Source organism: Eubalaena glacialis, chromosome 7 (genome assembly GCF_028564815.1).
Source record: "Eubalaena glacialis isolate mEubGla1 chromosome 7, mEubGla1.1.hap2.+ XY, whole genome shotgun sequence".
NCBI lineage: Eukaryota > Metazoa > Chordata > Mammalia > Artiodactyla > Balaenidae > Eubalaena > Eubalaena glacialis.
The window spans coordinates 112473655-112491936 of record NC_083722.1 but is presented as its reverse complement, the minus strand read 5'-3'; the positions used below and the strand labels follow the sequence as shown (position 1 = coordinate 112491936).

The 18282-nt window shown below is 51.8% G+C and overlaps 1 protein-coding gene across 1 annotated transcript in view; it reads left to right on the top strand.

Annotated features, from left to right (window-relative positions):
- Window positions 1-18282, top strand: part of CHCHD6 (coiled-coil-helix-coiled-coil-helix domain containing 6) — a 121599-nt gene that overhangs the window by 57236 nt on the left and 46081 nt on the right. Inside the window, exon 5 of the mRNA XM_061195628.1 lies at window positions 18075-18158. Coding sequence (XP_061051611.1) covers window positions 18075-18158 — 84 coding nt within the window. The remainder of the gene's footprint in view (window positions 1-18074; window positions 18159-18282) is intronic.

The window sequence follows — 18282 nt, the reverse complement described above, 5'->3', positions numbered from 1 at the left end:
GCATGTGGGAGGCTCTTTGCCACGGGGCTCATGGACGAGCTTCTCATGTCTGCGAATAGGTGCTTTGGGGCGTTTGACACCGGCCCCTCTCGGGCTCCGTGGATGCCTGCCCAGGGCGTGCACATCCCTGGAGACTCCACGTCGGTCTTGCAGAGGTGACCGGTACCCTCGGACACAGCCGGCCTGCCTTTCACTATGTTTATTACCTGTACTGGTTGTGACTCAACATTGAATGTAGTTTCTAAGAGGAAAAAAACGAAGGCATATGAAGTGATAGCCTATCCATGTGGGCCCAGTGTTCTCGGATACAAGTCACCATGGCAACCTGGTGGCCTTCACATCTCACCAGTTAGGAAGATGAACTCTCCTGCCTGCAGATGTGAGCAGATTGGCCATTGTTGTTCAGTGCTCTGTGCCAGCAGGCTTCATGACCTGGAGCTTCCTGGATGGGGAGGGAGGGCAGCAGACGGCGGCCTGGCCCCACCGTCCCCCGTGCCTACCTGTTGTCTGAATCCGTTCTCTGTGACAGCCTGGTCCTCCTGCAGTGGGCTCGGCACCGCCAGTGGGTCTGAGGAGGCCTCTGTGAGTGCAGACTGGGATGCTGGCCATGGGGCTGTGGTCTGCACACCTGTTGTGTCTGCTCCCAGGCCCCTGGGGAGGCCGGGCAGGTGTGAGGATGGATTTTTAAGGTTCAGTTTGGCAGGTCAGCTTGCAGCTGCTGGTGTGGTCCAGGTAACTCTGCTGTCTCTCTCAGCCTCCATTTCCGCTGGCTCAGCCCTTTCTGTAAAGCCCGCCTGTCCTCTGAGCCACACCTCATCCCCCCACCCCGCCCCACCGCATCATAATGGGAAGGTGGGCTTGCAGGCTCCGGGTTTAGGCTCTTTTTCCAGAACACACTGAGATCAGGTATGGGAACATGGGCCTGGACTTTGACAGCCGCCCAGAGGGTGATCTCTGAGCCATTGTCTGAGAACAGGCCGGGCCTGTTCCTGGGCAGCTTGGCTTCCCTTGTCCACTGTCTGAGGCCGAAGGGCCAGGCTCTGCGTGATGCCTGAGGGCGGTTCCAGCTTCTGCGGCAGCCGCAGGGCTGGAGAGATCAGCAGAGAACAAGATATGCTTGCCCCTCAGGTCCCTCCCATGAAGAGGCCACGCAGGCAGCAGCGACACGGGCTCACCTGCCCCTGTGCCCCGGCCCAGGCTGCGGCCTATAGCCAGGCGGTGACCGGCGGGGTCGCATGGAGGCCGGCTGGCCGTGCCTTCGCGGTCTGTGTTCCTCAGCCCTCGCCTCCGAGTGGCCTGAGATCACAGTGGCCACCCCTGATCGAGGCCTCTTGGGGCAGACAGGTGTCTAAAGGGACGCCCGCGTGTGTGTCGGAGGCTGCTTGCCTGTGAATGTGTGCACAGGGCATGTGGGCCCCAGCAGCCCCAGAGCCCCACACAGGGAGCCCCTCAGGCCCAGACCCCGGCCGTGTCCCTGAGGGGCGTAAGGGCCTCGCGGGCCTGGCTCTGGAGGAGGACTCCCCGCCTAGAGAGAGACGCGAGGAAAAGCCAGCGGAAGGAGCCTTTCTAGGCCGGCTGCTGGGCTTCCTTCGTTACGAGAGGCCGTGTGGCTTAGTGGAAAGAGCCAGCTTGGAGGCCGGCCTGGGTTCCAATCCCGGCCCTGACACTTGCCAGCTGTGTTCTTGGGGTGGTGGGCACCCCTGGCGGCACCACTGTCCTGTCTGTGCCCGGGACCCCTTCTCCAGGAAGCCGCCCTTCCTCTGCTGGAAGCTCTTACTTCTAATGAGTGGGCCGCCTTCTTACTTGGTCAAGGTATTTAAAAAAATATATATATATTTTATTGAGGTATAGTAAGAAATGCAGCGATCTTAAGTCAGCACACCTTTCTCCCCAGGTGTGATAGCACCTGCATGAAGATCCAGCTCACTTCTGTATCACAGACGGCCCCTTGGCCCCCTCCTGGTCAGCTCTCCCCACAGATGACACTGGCCAGCCTCGGCCACCATGGGTCGGTCTGCCCTCCCTCCCTGGGTGCCCTTTCTCCCCGTCTGCTGTGCTCAGCTGTGCTTTCCCTGTTCCGTGGCTGGGGAGCATTTGTCTGTGGAGACCACAGCTCACTGACCAGGCTGCATGTGGACATTTAGTTGTTTCCAGTTTGGGACCCCAATGAGCGATGCATTTTCGTACGTGTGCTTTGTGGACATAGGCGCTCGTTTCTGTTGAGTCTTTAACTGAAGGGGAGCAGCCACGCAGTTTTCTCAAGTGCTTGTATGGATTTCCATTCCCTCCAACAGCGCGTGAGAGTTCCGGGGCTCCGGTCCCCACCCCCCTTTCTTACTGTCAGTTGTTTTAGTTTGAACTATTCTGGTGGAGAAGCAGTGGTTGTGATTTGCATTTCCCGATGATTGTGGAGGTTGAGTAGCTTTTAAAATGTTTATTGGCCATTTAGATAGACTCTTTTGTGAAATGTCAGTTCATATCTTTTACTTATTTAAAAAAAAAATTGGGGTTTTTTTTTTCTATCAGTTTGTAGGAGTTCTTTATATATTTTGAATCTTGTCCTTTGTTGAAAATATATAATGTGCATATATCTTCTCCCAGTCTGGGGCCTGCCTCTTCACTCTCTTAATAGTCTCTTTTGCTAAGTCCCATTTGTCACACTTTTCTTTTACATTTAATTCTTTTTGTTTCCTGTTTAGAACGTCTTTGCTTATACTATGGTCATGAAGATATTTTTCATTGTTTACTGTTTTCTTCTAGAAGCACTTAAGAAAATGACAGCTTATTGTAGATATAATTCACATATCATAAAATTTACCCTTTTAAGGCATACAAGTTATTGTTTTTAGCATATTCATTGAATATTACAGTAATCACCACTAATTCTAGAGCATTTCACGCCATCCTCCCAAACCATTACCGTTAGTAGTAATTCCCTATTTCCCCAGCCCTGTCCCCCGGAAACCATTAATCTATTTTCTGTACCTATGGGTTTCCCTATTCTGGACATTTCATGAAATAGAATTATATAATATATGGCCTTTGTGCCTGGCTTCTTAAACTGGGCATAATAGTTTCAAGGTTCATCTATATTGTAGCATGTATCAGTGTTTTATTCCTCTTTTATGACCAAATAAGACTCCATTGTATGGATGGACCACATTTTATTTCTCTGTGCATCAGTCGATGGCATTTGGGTTGTTTCCACTGTCTGGTTATTATAAATAATGCTTATAAAAACATTCATAAATAAGTTCTTATTAGACATAAGTTTTCAGTTCTCTTGTATTGTTATTACTTGGTAGAATTATTCATGTATACGGTAACTCTTACCTTTATCCTTTTGAGGTTCTACCAGACTGTTTTCCGAAGTGGCTGCACCATTTTACATTCCCACCAGCATGTGGGAGGGGTCCTGGTGCTCCATCCTTGTCAACACTTGTTATTGTCTGTCCTTTTGCCTAGAGCTGTTCTAGTGGGTGCGACTGGCAGCTCTTCGTATTTCCCTAATGATCTTGAGCATCCTTCCATGTGCTTATTGGCCATTTGTATATCTTCTCTGAAGAAATGTCTGTTCAGATCCTTTGCCCTTTTTAAGTTAGGTTATTTGCCTTCGTATTTTTGAGTTGTAAGAGTTCTGCGTACAAGCCACTTGTGAGATAAATGATTTGCAAATATTTCCACCCATTCTGTGGGTATCTTTTCACTTTCTTGATGATGTCCTTTGAAACACAAAAGTTGTAAATTTTGATGAAGCTCAACTGATCTATTTTTTCTTTAGTTATTTGTGTTTTTGCTGTCATATCTAAGAATCTGTTGCCAAATTCAAAGTCATGAAGATTTATCCCTGTATTTTCTTGTAAGAGTGTAAAGTTTCAGCTCTTAAATTTAGGTCTTTGATCCATTTTAAGTTTTTCTATACAGTGTGAGGTAGGAGTCCAGCTTCTTTCTTTTGCATGTGGATATCCTGTTGTGTTAGCATCATCTGTTGTGTTAGCATCATCTGTTGAAGGACTGTTATTTCTCCATTGTATGGACTTGGCACCCTCATTGAAATCAATTGACTATAAATGTAAGGGTTTATTTCTGGCCTCTGAATTCCTCCCATTAATTTACACATCTATCCTCATGTCAGTAGCATACTGTCTTATTACTGAGCTTTGTGGTAAGTTTTGAAATCAAGAGGTGTGAATCCTCTACCTTTGTTCTTTTTCCTGATTCTTTTGACTGTTCGGGGTCCCTTGAGATTCTGTATGAATATTAGGATGTATTTTTATGTTTCTGCAAAAGAAAAAAGTCAGCTGAGATTTTGATAGGGATTGTACTGATGCTACCTTTCAATTTTTAAAAATCTTTCTCATTTAGGTCTCTAATCCAGTGTGAATTAAAGTTTGTATAAGGTACAGGTAGGGATATACATTTATTACAAAGGTGACTCTTCCCTCCCTGGATTGCAAGAGAACCTCTGTCGTTCATCAGTTAACTTTATGTGTGATGGCTGTTTCTGGACTCTGTTCAGTTCAATCAGTTTCTTTCCTTTTATAGTAGGTCTGATTATCTTGTGTATTAGTCCTCCAGTTTTGTTGTTTTCAAGATTATTTGGCTTTTCTAGGTTCCTTGCATTTCTATATCAATTTTAGAATCAGTTTGTCAGATTAATATCTGTAGATTAACTTGGAGAGAGTTGAAATCTTAACATTCTCGAGTCTTCAGTTTCTCCCCCCCCACCATCTCTCTCTCTCTCTCTCTCTCTCTCTCTCTCTCTCTCTCTGTGTGTTTAGGCCTTCTCAGCAATGCTTCATAGATTTCTGTGCAGTGATCTTAGATCTCTTTTGTTAGATTTACTCCTGGGTGTTTTATATTTTTGGATGCTAATGAAAATGGTATTGCTTTTCATTTTAATTATTTTTATTTATTACTAGTATATAGAAATGTGATTAATTTTTATTTAATTTTTATGACATTGTATCCTGTGACTTTGATAAATTTACTTATTAGTCCACGTATTGTCGTGTAGTTTCCTTAGGTTTTTCTACATACAGTCATGTCATCTGAGTGTCATGGCAATTCTACTTTTTCCTTTCCAGTTCAAGGATGGGAATTTTTAAAAATTTCATTTATTTTCTTGCCTTGTTGCACTGGCTGGACCTCCAGTACAGTTTAGGATAGAAATTATTATCTGGATGATGTTCTCTTAGTTGTGGACATAGGGGGAGATGATCAGTATTTCACCGTTAAGTCTGGTGTTAGTGCAGGTTTTATAGATACTCTTTGTCAGATTTCTGGGCTAAGTTGCTGAGTTTATCACGAGTATGTGTTGAATTTTATCAAATACTTTTCTGAATCTGCTCAGGCCCATGTGTTTTTCCCCTTTATTCCATTAAAGTGGTGAATTATAACTGATCGTTTTAAAGGAGAGATTATTGAGATATAATTTACATATAGTAACCTCTGTCCTTGCTGTCCAGCTCTGTGGCAGCCCCTCCAGGGCGTGGCCCAGCTTCTGCTCCCACCCTGGGGCCAGTTTGTGCAGAAAAGCCCGGATGGGATCCAGTCAGTGACTAACGGTGGGGGAATCCTGGAGTTCTTGGGAGTGCATAGGGAGGACTCCTGGGCTCAGGGGATCAGGGAAGGATGGCACCCAGGCTGGGCTTGAACTTCCTGCCGCCCTCTGTCTGCCTGATGATGAGAGATCCACCGTTCTCGTAGCTAAACTGCGGGCTTGTGAGCAGGGGTGTGGTTTATGCGCAGAGCACGGGCTTAGAGCCTGCAGAGGAGAAAGCAAGGAGGCTGCTGAGCCAGGAGTCAGGTCTGCCCTCCCCTTGGAAGCTGAGGCTCCCTGTGCTGGCTCCCGCTGGCTCCCGACACTCGGTTCCCCAGGCTGCCTGGGGATGGGCAAAGGCGGGAGCGCTCGCCTCCCCAAATGCTCCTTTGGGGAGAGCACCTCCTTGCCAGGAAGGGTTGCTGTGTCCATCCCAGAACCTCCGGGCAACGCCTTGCCCCAAGAGATTTCTTGTTGCCGCCTCTCCTGTCATTTCTGGCTCTGGCCTGCCCGCCTCTCCGGAGGCCTGGGCTCTGGGGGCCTGTGGGGCAGAGGGGAAGGACTGGTCTGAGTTGGGGCGCAGGTCCCACCGCGTCAGTGCCGCCTCTGGCGTCAGCTCCTGGTGTCCCTCCTCCTGTCGGCGTTGCTGGTCCCCGTCCCCTGGCTGCCGTGTCATCCCCTGTGTCCTAACCGGGCGCCTGTGCCCCTGGTAACAGCCAGGATTCTTTGGCTGGAGACCAGCTCTGGCCTAAATAAAAGGGCGTGTGTTGGAAGGGTATGGTGGCCCCGGACCTGTCAGTCTGGAGCCTGGATGGGACAGGACACCGGCGTCTTCTCCTTTGGGGCCTCTGCTCAGGGTGGTCCCCGCCGGGCCATGGGTGATCCTTCCGAGAAGAGGGAGTGTTCAGTCTTGGGGGGAGCCGGTGGGGGTCCGCCGGCCTGCTCTGCACCCTTGGCGACGCCCTCCTGCGTCCCAGGGACTTGTCACCACACGTGCTCTTCTCGCGTTCCAGCCAGGAACTTATCAGTTTTATTGATCTTTTCCCAAAACCCACTCTTGACTTTGTTGATTTTCTCTGTTGTTGGCTTTCTGTTTCCTTGATTTCCACTCCTGTTCTCTTATCTCCTCTCTTCTACTTACTTGGGTCTAATTAGCTGGTTCGTGTTTGTTTTCCAGCTTTGTGGGTTGGACAGTGGACCGTGGACACTTCGGTCCTTCTTTGCTGAAATAGGTGTTTAAACCTCAAGTTCCCTCTAATGAGCGTTCACTGCACAGCACGGGCAGGTCAGGGTCAGCCTGAGATGGGCAGAGTTCATGTGCAGGGCTCGGGGCTCTCCTCTTTGGGGTCTTCCCCTCACTCTCCAGCGTGGCCCCGAACTCAGATTTCTCATTTTCTCTTCGGTTTCTCGGCTCCCAGTGTGGCACCAAATGGGACCAGTTCTTGACAACTCGTGGAAATGGCGGCCCCTCCTGCTGTGTCCTCCTTCCACATGGCAACCCTCCTCCTGCATGAAACCGTGTACAGGCCCTCGTGTCCTTGTCTATTGAAGTAAATGCTGACTCAGGAGTGAATGATGGGAAATGTGAAAATGGAGAAACAAAGAGTAGCTGTTGGGCTGGGGAACTGGGAACAGCTGAGACTACAATTCTGCCACATCACAAAATCACCGAACTCCCAGTTCCCTGAAAGATGCAGACAAAGGCCTGACGCACGTTCCTAAGTTGTTTTTGCAGGAAGCTGACCCACCAGATGAAAGCTGCTGACCACAAGCACATAGACCCCCCAGACGTGTTGAAACCAGAAGGGTGATGATGCTTGATGTTTCATCAAGGTGAAACTTCACCTTGATGCCATCCAATCCCAGGATTGTCCACGAGCTGACCACGCCCCGCTCCTTGAACACTATACAACCCCTCACTACCCCCTCCGGGGGGGACACACAGTCTTGAGGGCATTAGCCCGCTCTGGCCCCCTTTGCCTGGCAAAGCAATAAAGATGTTTCTTTGCTACTTCACCCAAAACTCTGTCTCCACGTTTCTATTTGGCACTGGTGCACAGAGGCTGAATTTCAGCAGCAAGCTCCTGGCTGTGCTTGCTTTTCTCCAGGGCCTTCAGATGGTTGTCCCTTGTGTTTGGTCCAGACCTTGTCAGGGCACTTGGTCCGGGAGGAGCAGTTCTGCCACGTGGGCCGCGGGCTGTCTGTGTCCACAGACGCCATAGGGCTCCCGCTGCAGGTGGGGACTGGAAGGGGGCCTGCCCAGCCAGGCGTGCGGGCAGCTTTAGCTGGGCCCCCCCGACAGATGCTCCCATGAGCTGAACCCCCATCTCCATCTTTGCGCAGGGGCCATCGCCCCACCGACCTGGAAGGCCGCGCGCCGGGCCCTCCCCGCCCCTCGCGGCCCCCGGATGAGACCTGTCCTTCCCTGTCTGTAGTCTTTTCTCACAGCGGCCTCGTCAGGGACATGCCCTGGGTCCCGGCCTCCTCACTGGTTGGCTAAACAGGGTGTTGGCCACAGGGTTTTCCTCTTCTTTGCGATCGGCTTCCAGCACCGCCGGAGACTGGCCTTGGCGACGGGCGATTCTGAGTATGAATGTCCCTCGTTGAAACTCTCAGTGCCTCCGCATTGCCGAGACCCTCACCATGGCTCGGGCGGGGTCCCTTGGGCCCCATTCCTGGTCCCTCCTTCCCCTCCCCCTGCTGCTCCTTCGCTGAGAGGAGGGAGCGGACGGCTGAGCGTCTCCGGCTCCTGGAGTTGCTGTGGTCCCCATAAGGGCACTGGCTTGTTCCCTCTGCTTCCCGGGTCCCTGGGAACAGGACTCAAGCGGCAGCCTGACCCGGTAGGGGGGCTGGTGTGGGACCAGGTGACCAGAGCCACTGCAGGCCCGTGAGAGGATGATGGGCCGGGTGGGGCAGGCCCGCGGAATGCGGTGCTGGGAGGGTGGGGAGGCCCCACGTCCTCGCTGTGGGTCGAGCAGCTTACAGACCCAGCCCTCGAGTTACGCTCCCCAGGGCTTAGAGGTTAGTGGGACAGACGAGGCCCAGAGACACAGTCCCCATGGGGGGACCGGGGTGTGACGGGAGGCTCACGCACACAGGTGTACACGCGTGCACGTGTGTGCACACACCCGCACCCCTTCAGCACTCCGCGGGGCGGAAACCCCGCACTTGCCCCCGGAGCAGGGAGGTTCCCCCTGGGGTCGGGGTGCCCACTGCACACTCTGTGGCTGGCTCTGCCCCCACCTTGGGACAGCTCACCTCCTTCCTTGGCCCCGGTACCGAAGCCTTCTGGCTCTTTCCAGAAACTCAGTACCTCTCTTAAGGATGGAAGATTTACACTGTTAAAGGCAGGCGTCAGCATGTTAGTTCCGAGCAGTACTTTGAACAGCGGCAGCTTTGTTAGAGTGACTGGGGGGGCCTGGCCTGTGGTGCTTCTCTGACAGAGGCCCTGAGCCCCAGCCCGGCCCTGCCGTCGGCATCCATGCATGGACAGTGTCAGTCGTGGGATGAGCCGTGTGGTGGACAGCAAGCGGACAAGCTCCCAGGAGGTTCTTGAAGGTTTGGCCCTTGCGTAAGGGCCTGAGTCATGCTTCTGACCACGTGAACGTGTAGGTTCAGTTCTGAGGACGAATGGCCCGTGCCTGCGTGCTAGGTGCACTGCTGGATGGACGGAAGGGGCTTGGGGCTCCCCCCACAGAGCGCGGATGTTTGCAGGGGGTCAGCAGATCGCTTGGTGTAACAACAGTTAGGATAACTATAAAATCTATTTAAGTGCCCCGGGAGCACAGATGGGAGAAGCCGATGTGTTTGGATGCCGAGGGAAGAGAAGATACGACAGTCAGATCTTGACTGCAGCCGTAGAAACCAGCCCCGCTGTTGTGAGCAGGGAGGGAGGCTGGGGGCCCGGATTCAGGCGACGGTAACTGTCGGAGCCTGAGCCAGGTGCCCGCCCCGACGAGTCATCCCCAACACACCTGCCCCACGGAGAAGTAGGACAGCACACCCCTGCCCACACACCCCAAGGTGGGAGTTTACAGGGGGCTGGAGAGTCCAAGAAGGAAGAGCATGTGGGCAGAGCCTCGGAGAAGCTGCCAGGCTGGCAGGCAGGATGCAGAAAAAGAGGCATTTCTGGCAAAGAACAGTAGGAGCCAAGAGCGGAGCCGTGGAAACCTGGCGTGCCCGTGAAGGGGGCGGCGTTTTCAGGTGGTCGAGTCGAGGTCAGAGAAGAGTGGTCCTTCAGTGCCGCCTCCCCGTCATCCACAAGGTGGCCTGGCAGAGACTGTGGGCGGGCCTGCAGGGTCTGAGCAGACTTCGGATTGGCCCCGTACCATCGTGTGTCTCGAAGGCCATCAGGGTGGCCGCTGCCGTCTCCTGTAGCCTGGCCTCTGGGCTGCGCCACGGAGGCCTCACGCCAGCGCTGGGGCGGCTCTTCCAAGTTCTCGCGTCCTCGTGGTCTCAGCCCAGGTCGTGGGAGCCAGCGGGGGTGGTGGGACAGTGCTGCATGGAGCCCGGCTCCCTCTGGGCGGTTGGAAGCTTGGCCCGCCCGCCTGCTGACAGCCACGTGCTCAGGGTGTGACCAGGCCCCTGGCCACCCGCTCCTGGTGAGTCAGGGGCTGCTCCCCCGACCCGTTCACCTCTGAGAACGTCTTCAGTTCACATCAGGCCGGGAGGGTGCTCTGGACACCTCGGCACGGGGTGGGGTGGGGGGAGCCCCCACTCACAGTGGCGGCCCTGCCCGGGGCACGCGGCCCCTCTGCCCGTGGCCTGGTCCTGGCACCGTTGTGTTTAAGCCATGTCTCTGAGCTCTGATACCTGCAGCAGCAGGCGGCGGGGTGGAGTGCGGCCCCCTCCCCCCGCCAATCTTTTCAGCCTGCAGATCTGAACACAGGCACTCCTCTGCCCGACCGGCTTATTTCAAGTGGCGTGTTGTTACCCTGCGCTGAAAGACAGCCCCTGCCTCGCTCCCAGGCGGGGGTTTATTCTCCATCATTACTTTTTAAAAGGTGTTCGGCTAGAAGATTGCCTATTATTTCCTCTGTGAGCCTCTCCTCCCTGCCGTTGTGTGGCGACAGCTGACACAGCCGCGGGGGATGCTCTGTGCGCCTGCCCGCGAGTCACCGTGCGCGACAAGAGGGAATCAGGACGTCTTCCTGGGCAGCAGCCTTCCGGTTTGGCTTTTATGAACTGGGTTTAAAAAATAAATAAGTCAGATCGTATCGGTCTCCTGCTTAGAGCTCTTGGGTGCCCCCTCCCTTTCAGCACAGCTGACCTCTCTCCACTCCCCGGGCCTGAGCACAGCAGCCTGTTCCCCCGGGAAGCCTTCGCGTTTGTGTCGCCTCCTCAGAGGTCCTGAGTGGTCACCACCCCCCTCTCTGGCTGCCCCTGTCCTCACAGCCCTTCCCCACGTCCGTCCGGCATCCTAGCGGCTCATCAGCATGTCCTCAGCCTGCCATCACCCTGCTGTGTCCCTCGCTCCAGGAGGGCTCCGGACACACGAGCCGCCGGGACGCTGTGGTGGCTGATAGTCTGAACAGGCGGAGGCTGGGAAGCAGCAGGGCCTTGGTGTAGGGAGAAGTAAGGCCAGAGAGGGTCGTGCAGTGCCGGGGAGGGGAGGGCACCTGCAGACGGGCCCAGCACTTGGCTCGGGGAAGGAGGACGCGCGGCCCCGGGCAGAACTGCTGTCCACGCTGGATTCATGACCCGTTTTCCAGTTTCTCGTAGGGAAGTCCAAATGTTCTTCTGTAAAAATCCCAGTTTGGTCAACGCTGGTGACCAATTCAATTGAAAACCAAACCAAACCAACACCACCCAGTAGACCAGAGGAGGAGCAGGCAGTTTATGGCCATGAGCGGGCCTCTCCTTCCTTCCCTCCCTCCCTCCCATCTTTCATCCACTCAGCAGTGACCCTCGCTGACTTCACAGCTTCAGTCCCGTCCTCCGTGCCGTGTGGAGAGGTCAGGGCTGTGACCCAGTGGCCCCCGCTGGGTGGCCTTCCTGGAGGAGGCTGGGCAGTCCCGGGCTTTCCCCAGCAGGAGAGCCACGCGGCCTGTCGCTCTGCCCAGCCACCTAGGCAGCCACCTTAAGTGGAGTTGTGCACATGGTTACATTTAGTTTCCTGACCTTTCCCCTCCCAGGCCAGAGCCCTCCTAGAAACCTCGGGGATGGTAGCACCTTCCAGGACGGTTTGCTTGGAGACCCACGCGTGCTGGGACTCTGTCCCTCTGGGAGGGGGGCCATGACTTTAGCATCTCACCTCTGCGTGACCTCACTGTGTGGCTCTGGGTGACTGCATCACTCTGTGCCTCGGTTTTCTTGCCTTTTAACTGGGTTTAATGGTTCCCTCCTCACCGGACGGTTGGGTGAGTTGAAGGAGCACTTGAGTCATTGTTTATAAACTGTTGATACGTGGTCACTGCTGTTCTTACTGACTCGGCCCTGTTGTTCAGGAGTCGTCTCTGATCCCTGTTTCTGTTACAATCGAGGTGGTACCTTCCGCCCAGCACTTGGGTGCTGCTGAGAGGAAGCGCGGGTGCAGGGCGTGGGGCCGACGGATCAGACGCGGTGGACGCGAAGGGACACGGCGGATGCACAGGGAAGCGGCGGCCTCGCGTTTTCCTGGTCATGTTCTCTTCTTACTCTGCTGCCTTGGAACCCGCCTGCCCTGTGAGCCCTCCCTGTTTAGTTGTTCTATCAGTATCTTGAGAGATGTTAAAGTCTTTGACTATGATTGTGGATCTATTTATATTCTTCTTTAATCTGTCAAATTTGTTTTATGTATTTGGGATTTTTGTTATCAGGTGCATACACGTTTATAATTGTTATCTCTTCTTGACTAATTGTCTCTTTTATGATTGTGAACTGCCCTTCTTTATATCTGGTAATATTTTTTTGTCTTGAATTCTCCTTTATCTGATATTAATATAGCTCTACCAGCTTTCTTATACAGCAAGTTCACTGCATACAAATGAGTTCTGTTCCGAGAGTGCATTCGTAAGTCCAGTTTGTTCATAAGTCCAACAAAGTTAGCCTTAGTTAGTTAGGTACCCAACTAACACAATCGGCTATATAATAATGTACTGTAATAGGTTTATAATACTTTTCACACAAATAATACATAAAAAAACACAAAAAGTAAAGAAAACATTTTTAATCTTACAGTACCTTGAAAAGTACAGCAGTGCAGTACGACAGGTGGCACACGGGCTGGCATCAAGTGAACAGGCAAGAAAAGTTACTGACTGGAGGAGGGAGAGGAGGTGGAAGATGGTATAGCTGAAGGATTGCTGGCAATAGGAGACAGAGGGCAAGCTGCAATTTCACTCACGCCTGACGTTGATGGAACGCACGTTTGCATCTGTGAAAGTTCGCAACTTGAAGGTTCATGTGTAGGGGACTTACTGTACTTGGTGTGCACGATACACCTTTTCCCATTTTTTAAAACCTGTTTGTATTATTTTTTATCAATAACATATAGCTGGGGTTTTGCCTTTGCATTGGTGTGTATGGTAAGCAGAATAATGGCCCCCCAGAGACGTCCACCTCCCAATCCCCAGGACCTGTGAATGTACTCTCTTGCATGGTAAACAGGGCTCTTCAGGTGTCCCTAAGTTAAGAATATATGGTGGGGAGACTATCCTGTATTATCCAAGGATGCCCGGTGTGATCTCAAGTGTCAGGGAGATGAGGAGAAAGTGAAATCAGGGAACGATCAGGGAAAGAGGGAGACAGGAGAGTCAGAGAAGGAGACGTGATAACAGTAGCAGAGGTCAGGGCGATGTGGGGCCATGAGCCAAGAAATGCAGGTGACCCGCGCACCGCGATGAAGAGTGGCCCCCACTCGCCGCAACTGGAGAAAACCCTCACACAGAAACGAGGACCCAACACAGCCAAAAATAAATTAAAAAAAAAAAAAAAGTATATATATAAAAAAAAAAAGAAATGCAGGCGACCCCTAGATGCTGGGAAGGGCGAGGAAACGGGTTCTTCTCCAGAGCTTTCAGAAGGACACAGCCCTGCTGACACCACGCTTGCAGCCAAATAAGACCCATTCGAGACTTCTGACCTCTAGAACTGTAAGAGAATAAATTTGTAGTATTTTAAGCCAGAGTTTTTGGTAAGTTCTTACAATAGCAAGAGGGAACTAATACAGGGGTAAGTCTGTTTATATTTAATATCATTATTGGTATGAGCGCATTTAAATTGACCATTTGTTATTTGATTTGTTTGTCCCATCTGTTCTTTGTTCCTCTGTTGCTGCTTTCTTGTAGATTTTTTTTGAGGGAGAGGGTGGAGATGAATCAGTACATTTTAGAATTCCGTTTTATCTCCTCTACTGACTTTTTATTTGTGCTTTCTTTGGTTACATTTTTAGTAGTTATTCTAGAAATTACTTTTTAAAAAATCTATGCTCAAGAAGTATTCTGTTACTTAAGGAATTATTTAAGAACTTCACAAAAGCACCCTGCTTGGGATTTTTCTGAGCTTCTCAGATCTATTTGTGGTCTTTAATTAACTTTGGAATATTCTTGGCCTTTATCTCTTCCCTTTTTTTGCCCCATCATTCTCTTTTCCTACTAGGACTTCAATTAAAGGTATGCTCTGTCGTTTAATATTGTCCTGTAGATCTTTGGGGCCCTGTTTCGTTCTATTTTTCGTGCTTCGTCTGCTTGGGTTTCAATTTGAATAATTTCTAATCATTTGTTTCCAAGTTCATTGATTCTTTCCTCTGCTCTGTCCAGTTTGCTAATGAGCCCACGATTTCTTGCGTTTTCGTTTGGTTCTGTCCTAGTTTGGGTGGTGTCAGTGAAGGTGGAGGAGGGGCCTCTGAAGACCCTCTCTTCCGTAAAAGCAATGAAAATGCACAGAGCCTATTTTTTCAGAACTGAAAGTTAACCAAAGACTTGTGGCCATCCAGGAGCATTTGTTCAGGAAAAATGGGTGAATCTCAGTAAGGAGAGTGAGGTTTGTGGCATTTCAAATTGTCCTATTCCCATCCTCCTCTTCCCAACCTGAGACTAGCGGCTGGCGTCGCCTCAGGAGTAATGGGAACTGGAGGGTTCCTGTCTTCCTGTAGGAAGTCTCCACGACTTCCCATGCGGTGCCCACCCTTTCCTGCTAGAGTCTCCTCCGTGTTAACCCTGGTGACTTTGAAGTCCCTCTGGGCTAACTCCGGGCCATTGTTGCATCTGGCTCTATTGAGTATTTCCTCTCTATGGTACATCTTTATTTTCTTGTGTGTGTGTGTGTGTGTGTGTGTGTGTTTAAATGTTTGATTGAATAATGAACCTTTTGGGTAAACAAGACAGAACAGTGGGCACTGCAGTATATATTTGTGCCAGTGGAGGGTTTTCCTTTGTTCTGTGAGACCCTTAGTGTGGGGACTGGGTCCCTTGTAAGTGGCATACAGTTGGATTTCCTTTTTCTTTCTTTTACCCAAAGTGGTGATCTTTTTCCTTTAAGGCTGAGGTTGTTTGGTTCGTGGTCTATATTCATTATCTGTTGCTAAATAACAAGTTACGCATTTAGTGGTTTAAAGCAGTAACCATGTATGACCTCACGGTGGACACCTCACGGGTCCTTGGGGCTGGGACTGGGCTTGGCTGGGCCTCTGCCCCTGGCTTCTCATGGCTGCAGTCCCGTCCCAAGGCCCTCGGGCCATTGGGCTGAGGCCCCTCAGCTCCGTGCCACGGGGGCATCTCCGGAGGGCAGCCCACAACACCAGGGAAGCTGGCTCCATGGGTGTGGACAAGCAGGGGGGCGCCAGACAGAAAGCACGACCTTTGCCCCTGGAACTGCCCCCTCTCTCTCCAGTCATAGCTGCTTATCAGGATTTGGGTGTCACTCCAGGGCCCAAGCTGGGGGACGTGGGATCCCGGGGGACCATCTCAAAAGCTGTGATCCCTGATTACTTATACTGATTCCTGCCACCTTGCCTGGTCTTTTCTGTTCCGTCCCCTCCTCCCCTCATTCTCCTCCAGCCCCCGCCTCATCTGCTCGGACCTCCCCCTCCTCCCCCTCCTCCACCTGCCCTCCCTGTGCGTCCCCGTCCCCCGAGCAGCCACAAGGCAGTTGGACTCGGGCCCGTGCTCTGCCCTCGAGTTTTCTGGCTCTTCTGTTGCTGTGCGTCCTTGTCCCCGTTGCAGGACCAAATCTCTCTACTGCGTCCCCATTTCCTAATTTCCCCCTAACTGCCCTCAGCTTGGGGCTTGTCTCATCCATTTGATTCCTTGTTCCTTGAAGAAATTTACCTTTATAATATTTACCTGCTGGGGGCTTGCCTGTTTCAGGTTCATTTCTTCTTTTTTAATCAGAAGTTCATTTATCTTTTTGAGCACCTTAAACTTACATGTTTAAAATCCTTTATCAGTTGGAAATTTGAACACTGGCTGAATATTTGACGATGTTAAGGAATTCATTTTTTTGGTATGCAATGCTACTGGTTCTGATTAGGAAAATAAAAGTCTTTATCTTTTAGAGAAATATATTGAAGTACGTGCAGATGAAATGACCTGCTGTAAGGAATCTGGGGGGAGGGAGGGGTGGGCGCTGTAGGTGAAACAGGATTCCCGTTAATCATTTTTTTTTAATATTTCCTTTTTTTAAAAGTTAATTAATTAATTATTTAATTTTATTTTTGGCTACATCGGGTCTTAGTTGCAGTCTTGCAGGATCTTCGTTGTGGCATGTGGTATCTTTCACTGCGGTGTGTGGGCTTCTCTCTCTAGTTGTGGTGCAGAGGCTCAGTAGTTGCAGCGTGCAGGCTTAGTTGCCCTGCGGCACGTGAGATCTTAGTTCCCCAACCAGGGATCGAACCCGTGTCCCCTTCATTAGAAGGCGGATTCTTAACTGCTGGACCACTAGGGAAGTCCCTAGTTTATCATTTTGAAGCTTAGTGATGGCTATCTGGGTTTTAAAAAATATTATTATAAATTTATATTTATTTCATATTATTTAATATATATTTTAATATTATAATATTCGGGTTTATTTAGTATTATTTTAGTACAGTAATACAATTTTGTATAATAAAAAGTTTTAAAAAACCATGTCATAACGTCCCATTACGTGAATTTTGTCTGGAGTGAATTTGCATCAGCTGCTGGTTTGATGGGCAGCCTTTCTAAGCTTACGCTTCTTCACCGTATTTGGGGTTTGGTTTGCAGGCTTGTTTTGAGCACAAGTTTTGGTTTTGGTCTTGTTGGCTTTGTTTCTCTCTATTTCCTTGTCTCCCTGCCGAGCATTTTTGTGGCACCAAGTGCCAGCCAGTTCCCGTGCCACCCAGCTGTGGCCTGGGGTTCACGGGGCTGGAGCTGTGGCCTCTGAGCTGAACCCAGCTTCCGGCAGATTGAGAACCATGGCCCGACATGGCGTCCTCAGGATTTTCAGGTTGGCTTCTTATTCTGGGGGAGCCCTGGGCTCCGGGGGCGAAGCTGGCCCCACACCCACCTCTGCCCAAGGCTGTGGCTTTGGCCTCACCTGCCTCTGTGGCCGTCGGTTCTGTTGGACGTTTGCATCTTGTTAGCACATTCGGCCGTGTCTCCGTGGTTTTATCTGCCTTGTGTTTGGAGCAGGGCAGGTGCATCGAGCGTGCTCATCTGACAGGTCCCTTCACTTCCCCCTTCAAAGACTGTGACCCGAGAGAGGGCACGCATAATGGTGACATGTTACCTTTGTGTTGGAGACAGTGTGCTTTATTCAGTGTTTTTCCCCAGAAGGCCGACTGGGAAATGTCTTAGGGAGAACTACGGTCGCTACCCTGCAAGCTGTCCGTCTGTGGTTCCCCAGCCGGTGTCCATCTGCAGTTGTCCTATTTTTCTGTCTCTTCTGCTGGGATCTAAGCTCCATGAGGACAGGAGCTCCCCCTCACCCCCAGTGCCCCAGCCCCCTTACAGGCGTGTGTGTCACGTGGCAACACTCGCTAACGTCTGGCTCTGACCTGAGGGCCACCTGCCTGCCGTGCCTGAGAAAAACGAGGGCTGGCCCGGGTACCCTGCTGTGACCTTGTGAGGGTCCTCGGCCGTGTGCACCAGTGTTCTGTTTGCTCCCGTCAGGAGGCTGAGGGGCAGCTGTCCCCCGAGGCCTAGGATTCTGGGTTCCAAGGCTGCTCACCTTTCAGCTCCCTGGCCCTTGGAGACAGGTGGTTTGCTCAGCAGAAGGAGGACATCAGGGCGTCCCTGCCGCTCAGAGCTCAGGGAATGAGTCGGTGGCACATGTGCTATGGGGACGGCGCAGTGCTTCCGGCCTGCGTGCCTTGAGGCTGCACAGCTTCCGTCCAGGCCCTTCTCTGCCCAGGCTCGACCCCAGCTCCGCTCGTGGCTTTGAGCTTCGGGGCCGTCACCTAAGCCGCTCTGTTTCTGCGTTGTGATGGGGCCCTAGTCACCCTGCCTGCCTTTGGAGACCGTGGGGCGCATGTGTACACGCTTGCCCTGGTCAGTGCTGCAGGGTCCCCTCTTAACGGCGGTAGCGACGTGGCACTGCGTGGGCTTCCGTTCGTAGGTCGCCGACGGCTAACTGGACTCTGCTCTCCCCACAGGCCGGGGAGCTGGAGAGCCGAGAGGCAGAGCTGAGACGCCGCGACGCCTTATACAAGGAGCAGCTCGGGCGCCTGGAGAGGCAGGTGAGCGGTCCGGCGGGAGGGCGGCTGGGCCCCGAGCTCCAGGCGGGCTCAGGAAACTGACCCCGCAGTTCTGCGCTGGAAAGAGGTAGTGACAATGTGACCGTCGCGGTACAAATACACGAGC